Source organism: Haliaeetus albicilla, chromosome 10 (genome assembly GCF_947461875.1).
Source record: "Haliaeetus albicilla chromosome 10, bHalAlb1.1, whole genome shotgun sequence".
Lineage (NCBI taxonomy): Eukaryota > Metazoa > Chordata > Aves > Accipitriformes > Accipitridae > Haliaeetus > Haliaeetus albicilla.
The window spans coordinates 1,355,353-1,372,541 of NC_091492.1; the positions used below are offsets into that span (position 1 = coordinate 1,355,353).

General features: G+C 70.1%; 3 protein-coding genes across 10 annotated transcripts; 1 reads left to right on the plus strand and 2 right to left on the minus strand.

The window, feature by feature from the left end:
• Window positions 1–200: 200 nt before the first annotated feature.
• On the plus strand, window positions 201–3,924 carry DBNDD1 (dysbindin domain containing 1). Of its 5 annotated transcripts, none has more exons than XM_069793222.1 (5): window positions 201–380; window positions 1,592–1,704; window positions 2,613–2,774; window positions 3,161–3,301; window positions 3,371–3,924. In XM_069793222.1, exons 2-5 carry the CDS (start codon window positions 1,656–1,658, stop codon window positions 3,529–3,531), a joined length of 513 nt encoding a protein of 170 aa, XP_069649323.1. In that variant the 5' UTR covers window positions 201–380; window positions 1,592–1,655; the 3' UTR covers window positions 3,532–3,924. The 5 variants fall into 5 exon arrangements, with proteins under 5 accessions (XP_069649323.1, XP_069649322.1, XP_069649321.1 ...); XM_069793221.1 differs by having other exon boundaries at window positions 201–376; window positions 1,588–1,704; XM_069793220.1 differs by having other exon boundaries at window positions 202–380; window positions 1,588–1,704.
• A 313-nt stretch (window positions 3,925–4,237) lies between these two features.
• Window positions 4,238–8,727, minus strand: DEF8 (differentially expressed in FDCP 8 homolog). 4 transcript variants are annotated; one of them, XM_069793226.1, is made up of 12 exons: window positions 8,643–8,727; window positions 8,005–8,124; window positions 7,755–7,837; window positions 7,493–7,642; window positions 7,269–7,410; window positions 7,022–7,186; window positions 6,522–6,649; window positions 5,980–6,093; window positions 5,617–5,697; window positions 5,381–5,521; window positions 5,160–5,269; window positions 4,239–5,015 (listed from the first exon to the last, which is right to left on the minus strand). In XM_069793226.1, the coding sequence occupies exons 2-12, from the start codon at window positions 8,111–8,113 to the stop codon at window positions 4,913–4,915; spliced, it is 1,326 nt and encodes a 441-aa protein (XP_069649327.1). In that variant the 5' UTR covers window positions 8,114–8,124; window positions 8,643–8,727; the 3' UTR covers window positions 4,239–4,912. The 4 variants fall into 4 exon arrangements, with proteins under 4 accessions (XP_069649330.1, XP_069649329.1, XP_069649327.1 ...); XM_069793227.1 differs by having other exon boundaries at window positions 8,677–8,700; XM_069793229.1 differs by lacking the exon at window positions 8,643–8,727 and having other exon boundaries at window positions 4,238–5,015; window positions 5,381–5,470; window positions 8,005–8,229.
• A 1,261-nt stretch (window positions 8,728–9,988) lies between these two features.
• TUBB3 (tubulin beta 3 class III) lies at window positions 9,989–15,066 on the minus strand. The gene is given in 4 exon segments (XM_069793230.1): window positions 9,989–11,294; window positions 11,575–11,685; window positions 12,426–12,643; window positions 14,098–15,066. Coding segments are annotated over 4 exon segments (2,340 nt in total). The 5' UTR covers window positions 15,033–15,066; the 3' UTR covers window positions 9,989–10,218.
• Window positions 15,067–17,189: the final 2,123 nt, after the last annotated feature.

A 17,189-nucleotide genomic window follows, 5' to 3' on the forward strand; every position in this document is an offset into this window, starting at 1 on the left:
GGGGTCCCCGCTGCACCCCCGGTTCCCCTGGTTCCCCCCCGCCCCGGATCTCCTCTACATCCCGCATCTTCCCCCCCACCCCCAACCCCGGTCCCTTCCGCACCCCCGCGCCGTGCCTCCAGCCCCCCCGAGTCTTTCTCCGCACCCACCGCCCCCCCCCAGCACCGCGCTGTCCCCGGTCCCCCGGGGTAGGCGGGGCCTGTTCCGCAGCCCCGCCCCCAGCCCCGCCCCCGCCGCGGCGGGCAGGAGGGTGCGGGCTGCGGGCTGGCACCGGGCCCGCCCCGCCCAGCACCGGCACCGGCACCGGCACCGGCACCGGGCACCGGCCACCGGGCACCGGCACCGGCCCATGGAGGCTCCGGGAGCGACTGGCACCGTAGGTGAGGGCGGGGGGAGTTGGCGGGGGGGTAGGGGGGGGAGCGGGGAACGGACCGGTACGCCCATCACCGCGGCCCCGGGGCGGGCGGAACCGGGGCGGGCCCCGCGGGGCGGGAGTACGGGGCAGGGGAGGGGTGCCGGGGGTGCACAAGGAGATGTAGGGGGGTGTGCAAGGGGGGTGTGTGCAAGGGGGGTGTGTGCAAGGGGGTGTGTACGGGGATGCGGGGGGGGGTGTGAGCGGGGGGGGTGAATTGGGGGTGCAGGGGGCTCTGGCTGGGGGTGCGGGGGGGTGTGTGCAAGGGGGGGTGCTGGGGGGGTGCGGGAGGGTATGCATGAGGGTGCGGGGGTGCAAGGGGGGGGGCACAGATGCGCATGGGGGGAGCGTGTGTGTGCCCCGGTGGGGGTACGTGAGGGACTGTGCTGGGGGGGGGCCGGCTGCAGGGGTGGGGGTCGGTGGGATGGGGGGGATGGGGGCCGGGGGGGGGGGACACAGCACAGGCAGGGGGTGTCTGTGCAGGCAAGTGTGTGCAGGGGGAGTCTGGGATGGGGGTCTGGGTGTGCAGTGGGGTGCCCAGGGGGTGTGGGGGTACAGTGGGGTGCCCAGGGGGTGTGGGGGTGCACGGTGGGGTGCCCAGGTGACGTGGGGGTGCAGTGGGGTGCCGAGGGGATGTGGGGGGTGCAGTGGGGGGTGTCAGGCCAGGGTACAGAGTGCCTGGGGCACGCTGAGGTGCGGGGGGGTGCCAGGCAGGGAGGTGGGTACTGGGGCACAGACACCCCCGTGCAGGTGTGCCGGTGCTGGTGGAGGAGCGTGGAGGGACGGGGCGCTCAGGGACGGGGTGGTGGCCATGCCGGTGGAGCCGGGGGGGCCCCCGGTATTAGAGGGGGGCTGCGGTGGGGTCCTGCATGGTGACACGGGTGGTAGTGGGGCTCCTGTACATGCCCGTCCCTCCTGTACGTGCCCCGCACACGGCTGTGCCGCAGCCCCTGTCATGGTGGCAGCCCCAGCCGTGCCCTCCCGTGGCACTGAGGGCACCGGGCCCTTCCGAGCCACGCGGGAGGACGGTGCCACCGGCCCGGGTACCAGCCAGGAGTGGGGCCGATGCCGGTGGGGTGGCAAGAGCCGGCTGCTGCCTGGCTCTGCGGTTTGACGTGAGTCAGCAGAGCGGTGTGCGGGGAGGGAGCCCTGATGCCGGCCCCGTTCCCCACCAGGCAGCTGGTGAACCCAGGCCGGAGCGGGGCGGTGTGGCCGGCGGTGTGGCCAGCGGCGTGGCGTGACCATGCAGGCGGAGGCCAGAGGGGATTTCTGCGGCAGGGACCAGCACCCTGGTGGGTGGGGGCTCAGGGAGGGGGTGAGAGCGGGGTCAGGAGGCTGCCGGTGGCAGGGGACAACACGCTCCAGGCGGTGACACCGCCGCGTCACCCACCGGCGCGTGGCGTGGGATGGCAGGAGTGGGCAACCCCCGGGGAGCTCTTCCCAGCATTGGAGCGGGGAGAGGACCCCGTTTCCCAGCCGGAGGGATGTGCCGGCAGTGCGGGGTGCCCGGTCCCACCTTGCGGGGTGAGGACGCGGCAGAGCCGGTGTCGGGGCAGGGGTGTGGGTGTCCCGTGGCTCCGTGTACCAGGAACAGGAACCAACCGCCCCCATAACGTCCCTTTCCCCATCCCGGCTCCTTTGGGTTGGGGGGATTTCTGTCCCCTGCCCCACCATCACCATCCTGGGGGGAAGGAGGAGATACCTGTCCCCGTGCCATCTCGTCCGGCAGCGCGGTGATGGCAGGGCCCGGTGGCATGTGGTGCCGGCTTCGTCCTGCCCCAGCACCGGCCCTGGGTGGGCTGGGGACCCACACACGGTGGTGCCCGGTGCTGCCCTGGGCACACAGGGTCTCCTGCCCACCCTCAGTGCCCGGAGGGGTGCCCAGGCACGGCTGTGCCACAACCACGAGCTGTGCCATGACCACGGTCGGCTCGGCCCCGCCGGCTTTTGCCGGGAGACAAACCGCCCCTTGTCTGGGCTCCGGCACAGGCCGTGCTTTTGTCTCACCGACACAAAGGGGCTGTGCGGGGCAGGGGGTACAGGGCTGCCGGCTGTCGGCACAGGGGCCCGGGGTCCTGGGTAGCTCTGCCCGTTCCCCCGGCCCCCCCCGGGGGTCCCGCTGCTCCCGTCCCCCTCGGCTCGGACACCCCGAGGGGGCTGGCGGGGCACCAGGACGGAGCTGCCATCACCGACGCGGCAGGTGCCGGTATCGCAGAGCTCGGCAAGGAGGTGCTGGCCCCGGAGCACCCGGCGGGGACCCCCACCCACGGGCCGGCCCAGGAGACCCCCGGAGCCCCCGTGGAGGAGCAGGGTGGCATTCCCATCCCCAGCGCCGGCCTGCTGCAGGTCACTGAGCGCAGACGTGAGTGCCGCCCTGCGTGGGCAGCCCTGCCTGTCCCCTGCCTGCCCCTGGGGTCCCCTGCCTGCCCTTAGCATCCCCTGCCTGTCCCCAAGGTCCCTGCCAGCCCCTGCCTGCTCCTGGCATCCCCTGCCTGTCCCTGGCATCCCCTGCCTGTCCCTGAGGTCCCTGCCTGCTCCTGGGGTCCCTGCCTGTCCCCATGGTCCCCTGCCAGCCCTGAGCTGGTCATTGCCCCCGCCGAGCCCCTCATCTCCCCCAGCTCCCTAGGCCCCTGAGTGCCAGACCACCCCCCCACCCCTCCCCAGGGCTCCCCCCGCTGCCTGCAGCCCATCCCCAGGGCCTCGCGCCAGGCAGCAGCCGGGTTCCCCAACACCGCCGGCTGCCCGCAGAGCCCCTGAGCAGCGTCTCCTCGCTGGAGGTGCACTTCGACCTGCTGGACCTGACGGAGCTGACCGACATGTCGGACCAGGAGCTGGCCGAGGTCTTCGCTGACTCGGACGAAGAGAACGCGGCCGGAGAGTCGCCCAGCGGTAAGCGAGCAGGCCTGTTGTCTGGCCGTCCCGGCCGTCCGGCAGGCCTTGAGCCGTCTGTCCCTGTAGGGCTGCAGCCGCAGGCAGTGCCGCGGGCCGGATACCTGCGCTCGCCCTCCTGGACCCGAGCGCGGGAGCAGGGCCGGGAGAAGAAACACCTCAGCGACCCGGAGCTGCCGCCGGGACCCCCGGACGCCTTCCTGCCTGCCGAACGGCCGCGGGAGCCCTAGGGGCTGCACCGGCCCCGAGGGGACACACACGCCGGGATGGCGGGGGGGACAGACACGCACACCGGAGCCCATCCCCATCACCCTGCCAGAGGCGGGGGACACACACACACTGGGGTGCAGGACTGATATTGCAGCGGGGGCAACCGGCCCCGGGCAGAGGTGGCCCCCAGCCCCACGGAGGCAAGCCTGCTGTCCCCCCGGGCCATGGGGAAGGGGGAACCGGTCCCCCCCGCCGGGACTCGGGGCTGCCCGCGGCCCCGGCTGCCAGGACTGGTGACCCGGGTGGGACACACCGTCCGAGCCCAGCCGGAGCGGGGCCGGTACCGGTGCCGGTGCCCACCCGCTTCTCATGTAGCAGTGCTGTGTTCCGGTAAAACCGAGCGAGCCTCCACCGCCCGCCTCTGCCCGTCTCCGTCGCCGCGGGGTGGGAGGCGGGGGGAAGCCCGGGAGGGGCTGCGGGGGGCACCGGTGGGGGGATGGAGACCACCGTCACACCCACAAAACACACCCCCCCTCCCAGGCATGCATGACCGGGACCGGGCAGGGGCGATCCCGGGGGGGGGAATGACAGCCCCTGTCCTGCCACCCCCAAGCGACCGCTTGTCGTCGTGTCCCCCCCCCGCCCCGAACCAAAGCAGGGACACGAGTGGTGGGTTGCGGAAAGAGGCCTCGTTAATGCTACAGAAAACCCGGGGGGGGGGGGCAGTGGCCCTGCGTGGTGCCCAGCCCAGCCCCAGCCCCAGCCCTCCCACAGCCCCCCCCACTTCGGGGGCTCAGCCCCAGGTGCGAGGGGGGAAACTGGGTGTTTTCCCCCAGAATCAGCAGCGTTATCCCGGTAGTGTGTGTGTATGGGGGGGGGGGTTCCCCGGCTCCTGCTTCCCAAAACCCTGCCTGGGCCTTCAGCCACCCGCAGAGGGGGCGAGAGGAGTTTCAGGGCGACTCTTGCGTCAAGTCCCGGTGCACTCGCCTTCCCCGGCAGCACCCGTCGTTCCGGCGTCGTTCCGGCTCAGCCGGCATGCTCGCCCACGCCGCATGGCTGCAGGCAGCAGAGCACCGGACCCCTGCCCTGCCTGCACCCCTGCCCACACCCCTGCCCGCACCGCGGCCCCGAGCGGGCAACATCCCAGGCACTGACGCCACAGGCAGGATTTGGCGCAGGGATGGCGGGAGCCGCTGCCGGTCATTAACCGGGTCCCGGCACCTCCTGCAGGGCTCACTCAGGTCCGGCAGCGACCCCCCCCACCCCACCCCAGGCCCAGGCCCCCCAGCCGTCCCCACAGGCAGAGGGTCCCAGCTGCCTCGCAGAGCTGGGGGCTGCCTGTGTCCATCCCAGGGCCCCGTGGCAGGTTGGGGGGGTGGCCGTGGGGTTGGGCCCCCCCACTTAGGGCTCTGCCTCGGTGCCGGAGTCCTGGAAGAGGGACTGCTTACGGAGGCTCAGCCGGGCGCACTTGGGGCAGGTGGTGGAGTTGTCGTAGTAGCAGTCCCTGCGGGGAGGGGACAGTGCTGGGTCACCCCCCTGCACCAGCCCCAGTGCCACCCGTGTCCGTCCCGTCCGTCCGTCCCCCCGCCACTCTGGTGCCACATTGCCGGGCCCGGCGGGAAGCGTCCATCGCCGGTGCGTGCCGTACCTGTGGAAGACGGCGGAGCAGTCGGTGCAGACCGAAGTGTGGCTGTCGAAGGGGAAGAGCACGTCGCCCTCCTTGCAGAGCTCACAGACGAAGCCTTTCGCCTGGCACCGCTGGGGCAGGAGCAGGCAAAAGGTCCCAATGGTGTCTGGCAGGGACCCTGCCAGCCCCCCCCCCGCCACGGTGCTGGCCCCATGGGAGCTGCGCCGTGGGTCAGGGCTCACCTCGCAGTCCAGCTTGATGTGCTTGGCGAAAAGGGTGTGGATCTCCGTCAGGGAGCAGCTCAGGCGCCCGGCTTCGATATCGATCAGGTCCTGCAGCGAGTACATCTCGTCGTTCTCCACAAAGTGCTGCCGGTCCTGCAGCTACAGGCGGACAGCCCGTCACCGCCGCCCCCCGGTCCCAGCACCCCTGGGGTCTCCCCCCCAGTCCCGGTTCGGCCACTGATGCAGGGCCTGACCTGCAGCAGCAGCCGCGCCTCCATCGCCTCCTTGCAGGTGATGAAGTAGGGCTTCATCAGCAGGATGTCCTGGCGCAGCTTCTGCGGGGGGCACGGGACGGGAATGGGGACAGGACCGAGACAGGGAAAAGGGTGGTGACAGGGACAGGACAGGGATGAGATAGGGACAGCGTGGGAATGGGATGGGATGAGGATGAGGACATGATGGGGACAAGGTCAGGCTGGGTCAAGCTCAGCCCCGTAGCACCCTCTGCCCTGATCCCAACCTCTGCGGGTGCTGCAGGACCCCCATCTCCCTCCCCAGTCACCCCATGCTCCCTCCACCATGCTGCCCATCCTGCTCACCCTGCCGGCCATGCTCACCCGGATCTCCACCAGCTCCTCCACGTAGTTGAAGAGCAGCGGGTTGATCTCCCGCAGCTTCAGCACGGGCCGCGACACCATCAGCGCCAGGTACCGCATGCTGCAGCGTGACACCTGCCCGCCGGCGCCGCCGTCACCCCACGGGCACCGGGCCATCCCCACCGCCACGGCCTCAGGGACCCTCCATACTGCTGCCCTGGGATCCCATCCCCAGGTATGCAGCCCTGGGGACGCGGCCCTTCCCAAGTGACCACTACCCAGGGACACAGCCCCCCAAGTGACCTCCAGCCAGGGACATGGCCCCCCCAAGTGACCTCCAACCAGGGACACGGGCCCCCCAAGTGACCTCCAACCAGGGACACGGGCCCCTAAGTGATCTCCAACCAGGGTCATGGCCCCCAGGGACCCCCAGGACCAGGGACATGGCACCCTAAGTGACCTCCAACCAGGGACACAGCCCCTAGGGACTCCCAGGACCAGGGACACAGCCCCCCACCCGGGACCCTGGGCACCCCCAAGCCCCCACCCCGTGCCAGGGGCACCTTGCGGGGCTCAAAGTCCCAGTTGTGGATGGCGCGGGCGGGCACGACGGCCAGGTCGTTCCAGTGGCAGCTGCTGCAGTAGTAGAGGCCGGTGTAGTCGCACTGCCGGGCCTCGCTGGGCACCCCCCCTGCGGCGGCACACGCGCCGGCACAGGCGTTGGCACACGTACCGGCACCGCGCCACACCCTGCTTGCCCCACGCCACGCACCCCACCACGGGACGCGCGGCAGCACCCAGGGACACAGCGGGGCCCCAGCGTCACCTTCCCATGCGCTGTGCCCCCCCCCGCCCAGTCCCACACAGCCCTGAACCCCCCCCAGTACCCCAGAGCTCCCAGCCCCACACAGCCCCCAGAGCACCAACCCGCAGCTCTCCCCAGCACCACGCAGCCCCCAAAAAAGCCGAGCCCCACACATCCCCCACCCCACAGCCCTCCAGCGCTGGTCCCCAGCCCCACACACATCCCCCCCAGCCCCACGCCGCAGCGGCGCAGCCTTACGGAGGGAGACGGGGGCACGGCACTCGGCGCAGCGGTAGTCCTGGCTGTCCAGCCCGCTCTCGGGGCAGATGCTGAGCTGGTACTCAGCCTGGTGGCTGACCTTGGCCCGCACGCAAGCCTTGCTCACCAGCGGCAGGCACTTGCTGTGGCACCGGTAGTAGCAGCCTGGGATGGGGACGGGCGGCCGTCAGTGCGGGGACATGGTGGGAGGGGGGACAGGGAGGGGGACACGGGGTCCCAGCCCCACCTGTGCAGGTGTACCAGGTCTGGATGAGGCCCCAGATGATGGTGCTGCACTTGTCGCACATCTGCTTCACGCTCTTGCTCTTCTCCTTGTAGAAGCGATGCTCCAGGACCACCCGGATGTTGGGCTCATCCTCGTCGGGGTCCTGCGCGAGGCGGGGGCGGGATGTCAGCGCGCCTCCCCCCCCGCGCCCATAGAGACCCCCACACCCCCGGTCCCGGCCCCACCTTCAGCTCCTGCAGCTTGAGGCGGAGGTGGATGAGCCGCACCACGGCGTCCTTCTGCCGCTCCGAGTGCTCGGGCAGCGCCAGGATCGCCCGCTTGCACTCCTCGATGGCCTGACGCAGCTGCTGCACGTCCGACGCCAGGATCAGGCCCTGCGGCAGTGGGAGGAAGAAGAGGAGGGTGGGCTGGTGGCCCACTACTCCCCCCCCCAAAACCCCAACTCCAGCCCCGTTTTCTGCTCCCCCCCCCTCCAACCCCACTCACCACGGGGCGGGAGAAGTGGTCCTCAGCCAGGCCCAGGTCCAGGGTGCCCTCGGGGTCTCCCGGGGACGGATCTGGCCGCCGGGCTGCAATGGGGGGAGTGCCATGGAGTGGGGGGGTGGCTAGGACCCCTCACCAAACCCCAGCCGTGGGGCAGGGCTATGGGGGGGTTTGGGGGGGGGTTGGGGGGTGTGTGGGGGTTTTTGGGGGGGGGTGGGGGGGTGGGGGTTTTTGGGGGGGGGTCAGCACCCACCTGGGGTGGGGGTCTCCCCGTCGGGGTGCTCCTGCTGCTGCTCGGGGGCCTTGTTGAAGGGGTTGAGGTGGGCCTGGCGGAAGCGGGCCAGCCGCTCGTCGTACGCCATCGCCGCTCGCCCTGCGGGACGCCACCTCAGTCACCCACCGGTACCGGCACCGGCACCGGCACCGGCACCATCCCCCGTGGACAAACCCGTCCCTCCGCCTCCCACACCCACGTCCCCCACCCTGCCCCACTGCCACCACCCGCCTCGGCCCACGCTCACCACATCCTGCCACCCTACGGCCCCCCCCCGTGCAGCCCCCCCCACCCCGTTCTCCTCCCCCCGGTGCAGCCCCCACCGCACGTTTGCTCCCCATCGTGGGGTCCCCGCAGCCCCGACACCCCCCCCCAGCTCCTGCATGGGCCCGGATGGCAGCAGCCCCCCCCCCCCCCCCCTCCATTGTACAGCCCCCCCACTGCCCCGCACCCCTTATTACGGAGACCCCCCCATGCACCCCCTTATTGCGGAGAACCCCCCCCTATGCACTCCCTTATTTCCCAGCCCCCCCCTGCACCCCGCCCGGCGCGGCACCCCCCCGGTGCCGGTGCCGGTCCCCCCGCCCGCCAGGGGGCAGCGCCCCCGCCCCACTCACCGCAACGCCGCGCGCCGCCACCCCCCCCCCTCACCTCTCCCCTCTCCTGCACTGCCGCGCCCCGCCCAGCCGCCCCGCCCCGCCTCGCCCCGCCCTACCTTACCCCGCTGCCGCCCCCTGTCGGTCGGCGGACCGCCCCGCACCGCCCAGCCCCGCACCGCGCCCGGGCATGGCCGCGGCGTCCCGACCCGCGACCCCGGCCCCGCCTGCACGGCCCGGCGGCTCCTCCTGCCCACCGCCCTCTGCCCCCGACAACTCCAGCCCCGCAATCCCTTGTCTGCATAGCCCCCGGCCCCAGAGACCCCAGCCCCATACCTCCCCACCCCTATAGCGCCTTGGCCCCAGAGCCCCCAGACCCATAGGTCCTTGTCCCTGCAGCCCCCAGCCCCATAGTCCCCAGCCCTATAGCACCCTGGCCCCACAGCCCCATAGCTCCCAGCCCCATAGCTCTGGGCCCCAGAGCCCCCAGACCCACAGGTCCTTGCTCCTGCAGCTCCCAGCCCCATAGCTCTGGGCCCCAGAGCCCCCAGACCCACAGGTCCTTGCTCCTGCAGCCCCCATCCCCATATATGGCCCCCATCCCCATAGCGCCTTGTCCCCACAGCCCCCAGCCCTATAGCTCTGCGCCCCAGACCCCCCAACCCCATACCTCCCCACCCCCATAGCCCCCAGCCCCTTGCCCCCAGCTCCATAGCTCCCCATCCCCACGATCCCACAGCCTCCAGCCCCTTCCTTTGCCCGCACAGCACAGCCCCTCTCCCCAGAGGGACCCCCCAGGAGGGAGCAGCAGCCCCAGGGGGGGCTGCAGCCCCATGGCAGCCCAGCGTGGCCCCCCACTCTGGGGTCAGCCCAGCACCCAGGCAGGAGCTGGGGGTCCCCAGAACTGCAGGGGCTCAAGGGCTGTTTGGGCTGGGGGGTGCCCTGGATCCCCCAAAGCCAGACACGTGCCCAGCCCTGGGGCCACAGGGCCGGGGGGAGCACCCAGGGGTCCATGCCCCCACCTCGGTTTGGGGGGGACAAAGGGCCAACACTGTCCTGGCACAGGGAGGGGGCAGCCACCACCCCAGCATGGAGAAGGGGGACAGTGGGGACAAAGGCACAGCCACCCTCCCAGGCACCGCACCCCCAGCCCCGGGGGGTCAGAGCTGTGGGGCACAGGGCAGGGGGGCAAAGGGACAGGAACTATCTGGGAGGGGACCAGGGCTTGGGCACGGCCACCCTGGGCACGTGGGGTCCCCAAGTCCCCTCGTTAATGGGGGTCAAGCCCCCGAGCTGCCCCCAGTAGAAGGTTCATTGTGTCCCGTTCCCTCCCCCCCCCCCCCGCCAAAGAAGCCACAGACAGGTGGTACCTGGACAGCAATAAATTTATTAAGTATTCAAAAAAAATAATAGACACGAACCAGTAAAAAACGAAAAGGGGGGAGGCAGGAGGGAGGGGTGGGGGGGCCGAGCCGGCTCAGGGGGGGATGGGGTCAGGACACACCGAAGGGCCGCATGGGGGGAGCCCGGCCGGGGCCCAGGGTGGGGGGTGCAGCAGCGTGAAGCCGGGGGGGCTGCGGGCATCGGGCGTCGGGCATCACTTGGCACCCTGGGCCTCCGACTCCTCCTCGTCGTCCTCATACATCTCGCCCTCCTCCTCGGCCGTGGCATCCTGGTACTGCTGGTACTCGGACACCAGGTCGTTCATGTTGCTCTCGGCCTCGGTGAACTCCATCTCGTCCATCCCCTCGCCTGTGTACCAGTGGAGGAAGGCCTTGCGGCGGAACATGGCCGTGAACTGCTCTGAGATACGCTTGAAGAGCTCCTGGATGGCTGTGCTGTTGCCAATGAAGGTGGAGGACATCTTCAGCCCCCGGGGAGGGATGTCGCAGACGGCCACCTTGACGTTGTTGGGGATCCACTCCACGAAGTAGGAGCTGTTCTTGCTCTGGATGGCCAACATCTGCTCGTCCACCTCCTTCATGGACATGCGGCCCCGGAAGACGGTGGCCACAGTGAGGTAGCGGCCGTGGCGGGGGTCACAGGCGGCCATCATGTTCTTGGCATCGAACATCTGCTGGGTGAGCTCGGGGACGGTGAGGGCGCGGTACTGCTGGCTGCCGCGGGCCGTCAGCGGGGCAAAGCCCGGCATGAAGAAGTGGAGACGTGGGAAGGGCACCATGTTGACAGCCAGCTTGCGGAGGTCGGCGTTGAGTTGACCAGGGAAGCGGAGGGAGGTGGTGACGCCACTCATGGTGGCCGAGACGAGGTGGTTGAGGTCACCATAGGTGGGGGTGGCCAACTTGAGGGTGCGGAAGCAGATGTCGTAGAGAGCTTCATTATCGATGCAGTAGGTCTCATCTGTGTTCTCCACCAGCTGGTGGATGGAGAGCGTGGCGTTGTAGGGCTCCACCACCGTGTCCGACACCTTGGGGGATGGCACCACGCTGAAAGTGTTCATGATGCGGTCGGGATACTCCTCCCGCACCTTGCTGATGAGGAGGGTGCCCATGCCGGAGCCAGTGCCGCCGCCCAGCGAGTGGGTCAGCTGGAAGCCCTGCAGGCAGTCGCAGTTCTCGCACTCCTTCCGCACCACGTCCAGCACCGAGTCCACCAGTTCGGCCCCCTCCGTGTAGTGCCCCTTGGCCCAGTTATTCCCAGCCCCGCTCTGCCCTGCCAGGGGTGGGGGGGGGGAAAAAAGAGGCACCCGATGGCCGCCGGCACCCCTGCACCCACGCCGGGGATGGGACGGGGCGCTGCCGGCGGCGGCATCGGCAAGATCTGAGACCAGGGCGGGGTGGGAAGCGGAAACGGCAAAGGTTTGGCGGTGTGCCGGCTGTGCCGGGCCCCGCGGCACGGGTGGGGATACACCCGCCGAGAGCCCCGGGGACGGCGACAGCCCGGGAGGGGTCCAGGGATGCGGGTTACGACGTCCCCCTCCCCGAGGACCTACCGAAGATGAAGTTGTCAGGGCGGAAGAGGTGGCCGAAGGCGCCCGAGCGCACACTGTCCATTGTCCCCGGCTCCAGGTCCACCAGGATGGCACGAGGCACGTACTTGTGAGCTGCAAGAGACCCCGTGCCGGGAGGGGACCTGCTGCTCCCCCCCCCCCCCCCGACCCCCAACCCGGGGGTGCCCCACCCCACCCTGCAGGGTCCCACAGGGCTGGGCACACGTGTTGTGTTCCCCCCCCCCCAGAGCACAGAGTCCCTGTGTGGCTAGGGGCACATTTCTCCCCACACACACAGTGGGGGTCCCATGGGGCTAGGTGCACATCTGCAACGCCCCCCCCCCCAAACAAACCATAGGGTCCCACAGGGCTGAGTGCAAGAGTTGTGTGTGTGTCATGTGTGTCCCCCCCAGCACCTCAGGGCCCCATGGAGCTGGGTGCACGTCATGTCTGTCCCCGCCCAGGGCACAAGGTCCCCACGGGGTGGGTGCATGTGTCATGTCCCCCCCCAGAGCACATGGTCCCCACTGGGCGGGTGCACATGCCATGTCCCCCCCCAGAGCACAGGGTCCCCATGGGGTGGGTACACGTGTCATGGCCCCAGCCAAAGCACAGGGTCCCCATGGGGTGGGTACACGTGTCATGGCCCCCCTCCCCCAAGAGCACAGGGTCCCCACGGGGTGGGTGCACATGTCTTCCCCCCCCCAGGGTCCTGTGGGGTGGGTGCATGTACCTGCCTGCCCCGCCCCAGTAGACGCAGGACCTGCCTGCAGCTGGGGAGGGGGGTGGAAAAGGGACAGGGGGGTGTGTCCCCCTGCTCAGGGTGGGGGTGCTGGGGGGGGGGGCTCGCTTACAAGAGGCCTCATTGTAGTAGACACTGATGCGCTCCAGCTGCAGGTCGGAGTCGCCCACGTAGTTGCCGCTGGGGTCGATGCCGTGCTCGTCGCTGATCACCTCCCAGAACTGGGGGCACAGGGCTCAGCGAGGGCGGGGGGGGGACGGACACACGGACACCGGGACCCCCCCTCCCATTCCCAACCCACCACCCGCGGGCAGGGCGGGGCAGGGCGGGGCGGGGCAGGGCGCCCCCTGGCGGCGGGGCGCGGGGCAGGGCGGGCGCTGTCCGCGGTGCTGAAGGGCGGACAAAGGCGGCGGCGGGGGGGGGGGCGGGGCCCTTTGTCCGCCCGGTGCGGCGGGAGGTGGTGGTGGGGGGACGCGGCGGGGAGGAGGAGGAAGAGGAGAAAGGGGGGGTGGGGGGGTGTCGGTGTCTTTGTCCGCCGCTCGTCTCCGCAGCGGCGGGGCGGGGCCGCCGTTACCTTGGCGCCGATCTGGTTGCCGCATTGCCCCGCCTGGATGTGGACGATCTCCCTCATGGTGCTGCAGGGCCGGGCCTTGGGCCGGAACGGAGCGGGAAACGGGAAACAGGGAACGGGAGCAGGAGCAGGAGCAGGAGCGGCACCGGGAGCGCGGGGGGCGGCTCCGCTGCCGCCGCTTCCTTTATAGGCGCCTGGCGCCGCACCGGGCCGGGCGCTGACGTCACCGCCGCCCCGCAGCCAATCGGCGGCCGCCGCCGCAGCGCCGCAACAACCCTGCGGCACCGCCGCCGCCGCCACCGCCCCGGCCCCGCCCCGCCCCGGGCCCCGCCCCTGCCCCGCCCCTGCCCCGCCCCGGGCTCCGCCGGTTCGGGCACCCCCGGCGCCCACGGCGCGGGGGGCGCGGGACGGGGGAGGGGACCCCCTGCACCCACGGCGGGGGGGACCCGCCCGGCACGGCCCGGCACGGCCCGCCGCGCTGCGGGGGCACCCCGGTACCCGCGGGGGTGGACGGACCGGGGACCACCCAGGCACGGCGGGAGCATCCCGGGGCGGCGGGAGGTAGGGGGGTGGGGGGGCAGCACCCCAACTCTCGGCCCGTCATGGCGGGGTGGGGCAGGGACGAGCCCCGGGGGGGGCCGCCCCGGGGGGTCCCGGGCGCCAGGAGCTCCCCCCCTCCCCGCGGCGGGGCCGGGGCGGGCGCCGGCGGGCGCGGCCCGAGAACAAAGGCGGCGGCGAGGAGCCCCTTTGTCCGGGGGGCGGCTCTGGCCGCCCCCCACACACCCCCCCGCGGGGACCGGCCTCCTGCCGCCCCGCGCCCGGGGCTGCTCCAACACCCCGCCGGTCCCTCCCGGTGCCGTCCGTCCCCCCCCCTCCACGCCTCTCCGGCCCCGGGGTCGGTGCAGGCGGCCGCGGCCCTACAACAGCAACCGGGAGCAATCGAGCTTCAAAGAAACGGTGGGGCCGGGAAGGGCCGACCCCCCCCCCCCCCCCCCCCGCCCCGGTGCCCCGGGGCTCCCCCGCGGGCTGCCCGGCAGTGCCAGCCACAGCATCACTGCAAAGAGCCTTTTATTGGGTACCGCGAACCTGTCAGCCCAGATCGGGGTGCCGGAAGGGGATGCCCCATGGCGTGTCCCGTCCCATCCGTCCGTCTGTCTGTCCGTCCGTCCCGCAGCAGGGACGGCCGTGCCGTTACCCATGTCCCGCTGCCTACCAGGAGCAGCGGACCACCTCCCGCAGCGTCCGCCGGAGCTCCTGGCTCCGGAAGGCATAGATGAGGGGGTCGATGACCGAGTTACAGATGATGAGGATGAGGAAGAGGTTGAAGTAGCTGAAGAAGCAGGTGCAGAAGGGGTTGGTGGGACAGGTGACAATGAGGATGAGGTGGAAGAAGAAGGGCCCCCAGCAGATGAAGAAGACGCCCAGGAGGATGGTGAGCGTGATGGCTCCCTTCAGGCTGCTGTCGTGGTAGACGGTGGGCTGCTTCTGCTGCCTGGAGATGCTGCGGAGGTGGTGGCGGGCCAGGGCGAACATGTGGATGTAGAGCACCAGCATGAGGACCAGCATGAAGAGGAAGAAGCCAATGAGGCAGAGGAGGATGGCATTGTTGTGGCAGTAGGTGATGAAGACAGTGCTGGAGACGGTGCTGGTCAGCCAGATGCTGGCCATGGTCACCATGGCCCGTTGCAGCGTCATGATGCTGTGGTAGCGCAGGGCATAGAAGATGGTGATGTAGCGGTCCACGGCGATGACCCCCAGGAAGGAGAGGGAGGACACGACGGAGCTGCAGATGAGCATGTCGATGACGTTGTCCATGTGGCGGATGATGCTGGTGTCGACCACCAGCACGCCGTGCTCCATCAGCAGCATGAAGAGTGTCTCTGCCAGGTTGCTGACGCTCACCAGCATGTCGGAGATGGCCAGGCAGCAGATGAAGTAGTACGTGGGTGAGTGCAGGTTCCTGTTCTTCAGGATGGCAGCCACCACCAGCAGGTTCTCCACCAGGCTCACCAGTCCCAGCGTGAGGAAGAGCTCGCTGGGAATGTTGAGCCCCTGGCACCAGGCGCTGCCGGCCCCGGTGTTGCTCTGGTTGCCCTCGCTGGCATTCCAGGGCTCACGTAGCAGGCGCAGGGGGGCCAGCATCGACATGATCCCCACCTCAGCCACAGGGCCCCCCGCAGTGCCCACACACCCCCTGAGCCCCCGTCCTGTCCCGCCAGTGCTCCCGCAACGCCCAGCGGCGAAGCCAAGGGGATGTGGAGGAATTGGGGATGTGGGCTTCCACCACCCGGGGACGTGCCGGGGATGCCGCGTGCCCGCTGGGACTCCCGGTGTCACGGCTGCCCTCCTCGCCAGCTCTGCCCAGTGTCCCCGCAGCCGTGCGACCGCCGGCCCAGGGTGATGGGGAAGAAAGGGCCCTTTCTCTGCCCCGGCTCCCGCGGCTCCTCCTCCCGAGGAGGGTGGGCACCCGCATGACAGCGGCACCCCGGCAGCCGGGGGAGCCACCACAGAGGCCAGGGTTGCTGGACCCCTGACATGGCCCTAGGGAGCCCGACCGCTTCAGGTCATCATGTGCCCGGGGATCCCACATACCCTGGAAGGGGTCCACGCAACCCCCGGGGCCGTGCACCTTGGGGGGCTGTGTGCCATAGGGGTCCTCTGTGCCCTGGGGCACTGTGCACCTTGGGGTCCCCAAGTGTCCTGGGGTCCTGTGTGTGCTGGGGGGATCCCTGCGCTCTGGGGGACTGTGTGTCTCGGGCGGTCCCATGTGCCCTGCAGGCCTACGTGCCCTGGCGGGTCCACGTGCCCTGGGGGAGGGTCCACAGACACTGGGGTCCCGTGTGCCCTGCGGTGTCCATGCACCTTGGGGACCCTGGTGGGATCCTCCTCACTGCAGGAGCCCAAGCGCCCCTCCCAGTCCCCGTGCATGGGGCCGGGATCCCCATCAGACCCACCAGCCTGGCCTGGCCCCGGGGAAGGTGTTTTGCCATGGGGCGAGCAATGGGTCCAATAGGGATCATCAAAGGCACGATTAAATGTGATGCTGTGCCTGCACCCCGGCAAAGCCTGGCGCCGGAGGGAGCCCGGGCAGGCTGGGGGATGCGGGACCCATCTGACCATCATGTGCCTTTGGTTGGCGTTGATGCCTGGAGCCGCTCAGCTGCCAAAGAGCCATTCACGGCTTCATGAAAAGGCCGATCCCGCGGTTGTTCCCACTGACCGCTTCCGCTCCTTCCCATGGGGTGCCGGGAACCCTTCCCCATGGCACAGAGCACCCCACGGGTCCGGCACAGATGAAAGTGGCTCAGCTGGATGCACTGGGAATGGGGTCCCAGGCTGCCACGGTGCCTTGCTCACACTGAGTGCCAGTACGGCAGGGAGTTACGGCCAACGCGTGCCGCGTCTCTAGCCGAAGCCGGTGCACGCGCAGCCCCAGTGCCAGGTGAGGAGCGGCAAAACACCGCTTACCCCCGGGGAAACACAAGCAGGAGGAATCCGGACCAACAGCCACCGGCTTCCCCCCTTCCCGGCTGCTGCTCGGCTAAAGAGCGCACTGGTACGTGCCATGAATTTTTAGCTTTATCAACAGAGGCTTTGAGAACAGAGCTAGAAAATGCCGAGTCTGCAAATCCAAGCGAAGGGAACGCAAGTCACAGGGGAGCAGACGGGGCTCCCGTGCCACGGGATTTGGATGTGCCGGCGGGGATGGGGACGGGGCTGGCTGGCCGGAGCCCCGGGGGTCTGCAGCGCAGAACCCCGGGGCTCCGGCCAGCCTGCCCCGTCCCCATCCCCGCCAGCCCCCGGAGATCCACGCAGCTCCCCGGGGAATGGACACAGCGAGCGCTGCAGAAGGGGGGGAGGATTTATTCCACGCAGTGCAGCCTGGCTCAGCATTAGAGCCACATATACACCGTTACACAGCAGAAAAAGGAAAAAGCTTTGCGGGCAGCGAGGATGAATTAAGGGTTTGAGTGCAGCTGACCTCATTGCTGGCTCTACAAGGTGAAGGTGGGGAAACAAGGGATGGAAGGAGAAAATAGAGGCAGGGGAGGGGATCCATTCTGCTCCCAGCACGATCAAGCAGCTGCAGCACAAGGAAGAACCGCTCCCCACACACCTACAGTAGCGCAGGGAGAGCTGCGGCAGTGGAGCGGGGACCCCGAGCCCTTCATTGGCAGGCTGGAAGGTCCCACGTCAGGGCCTGAAGTGTTTCGTGGAGGGAAGGAGGCTTCAGGCTGGGGGAAGCACAAAGGGCAACCACAGTTCAGGAGTCGCAGGAGAGGGCAAAAAAAGCCTCCGGCCATT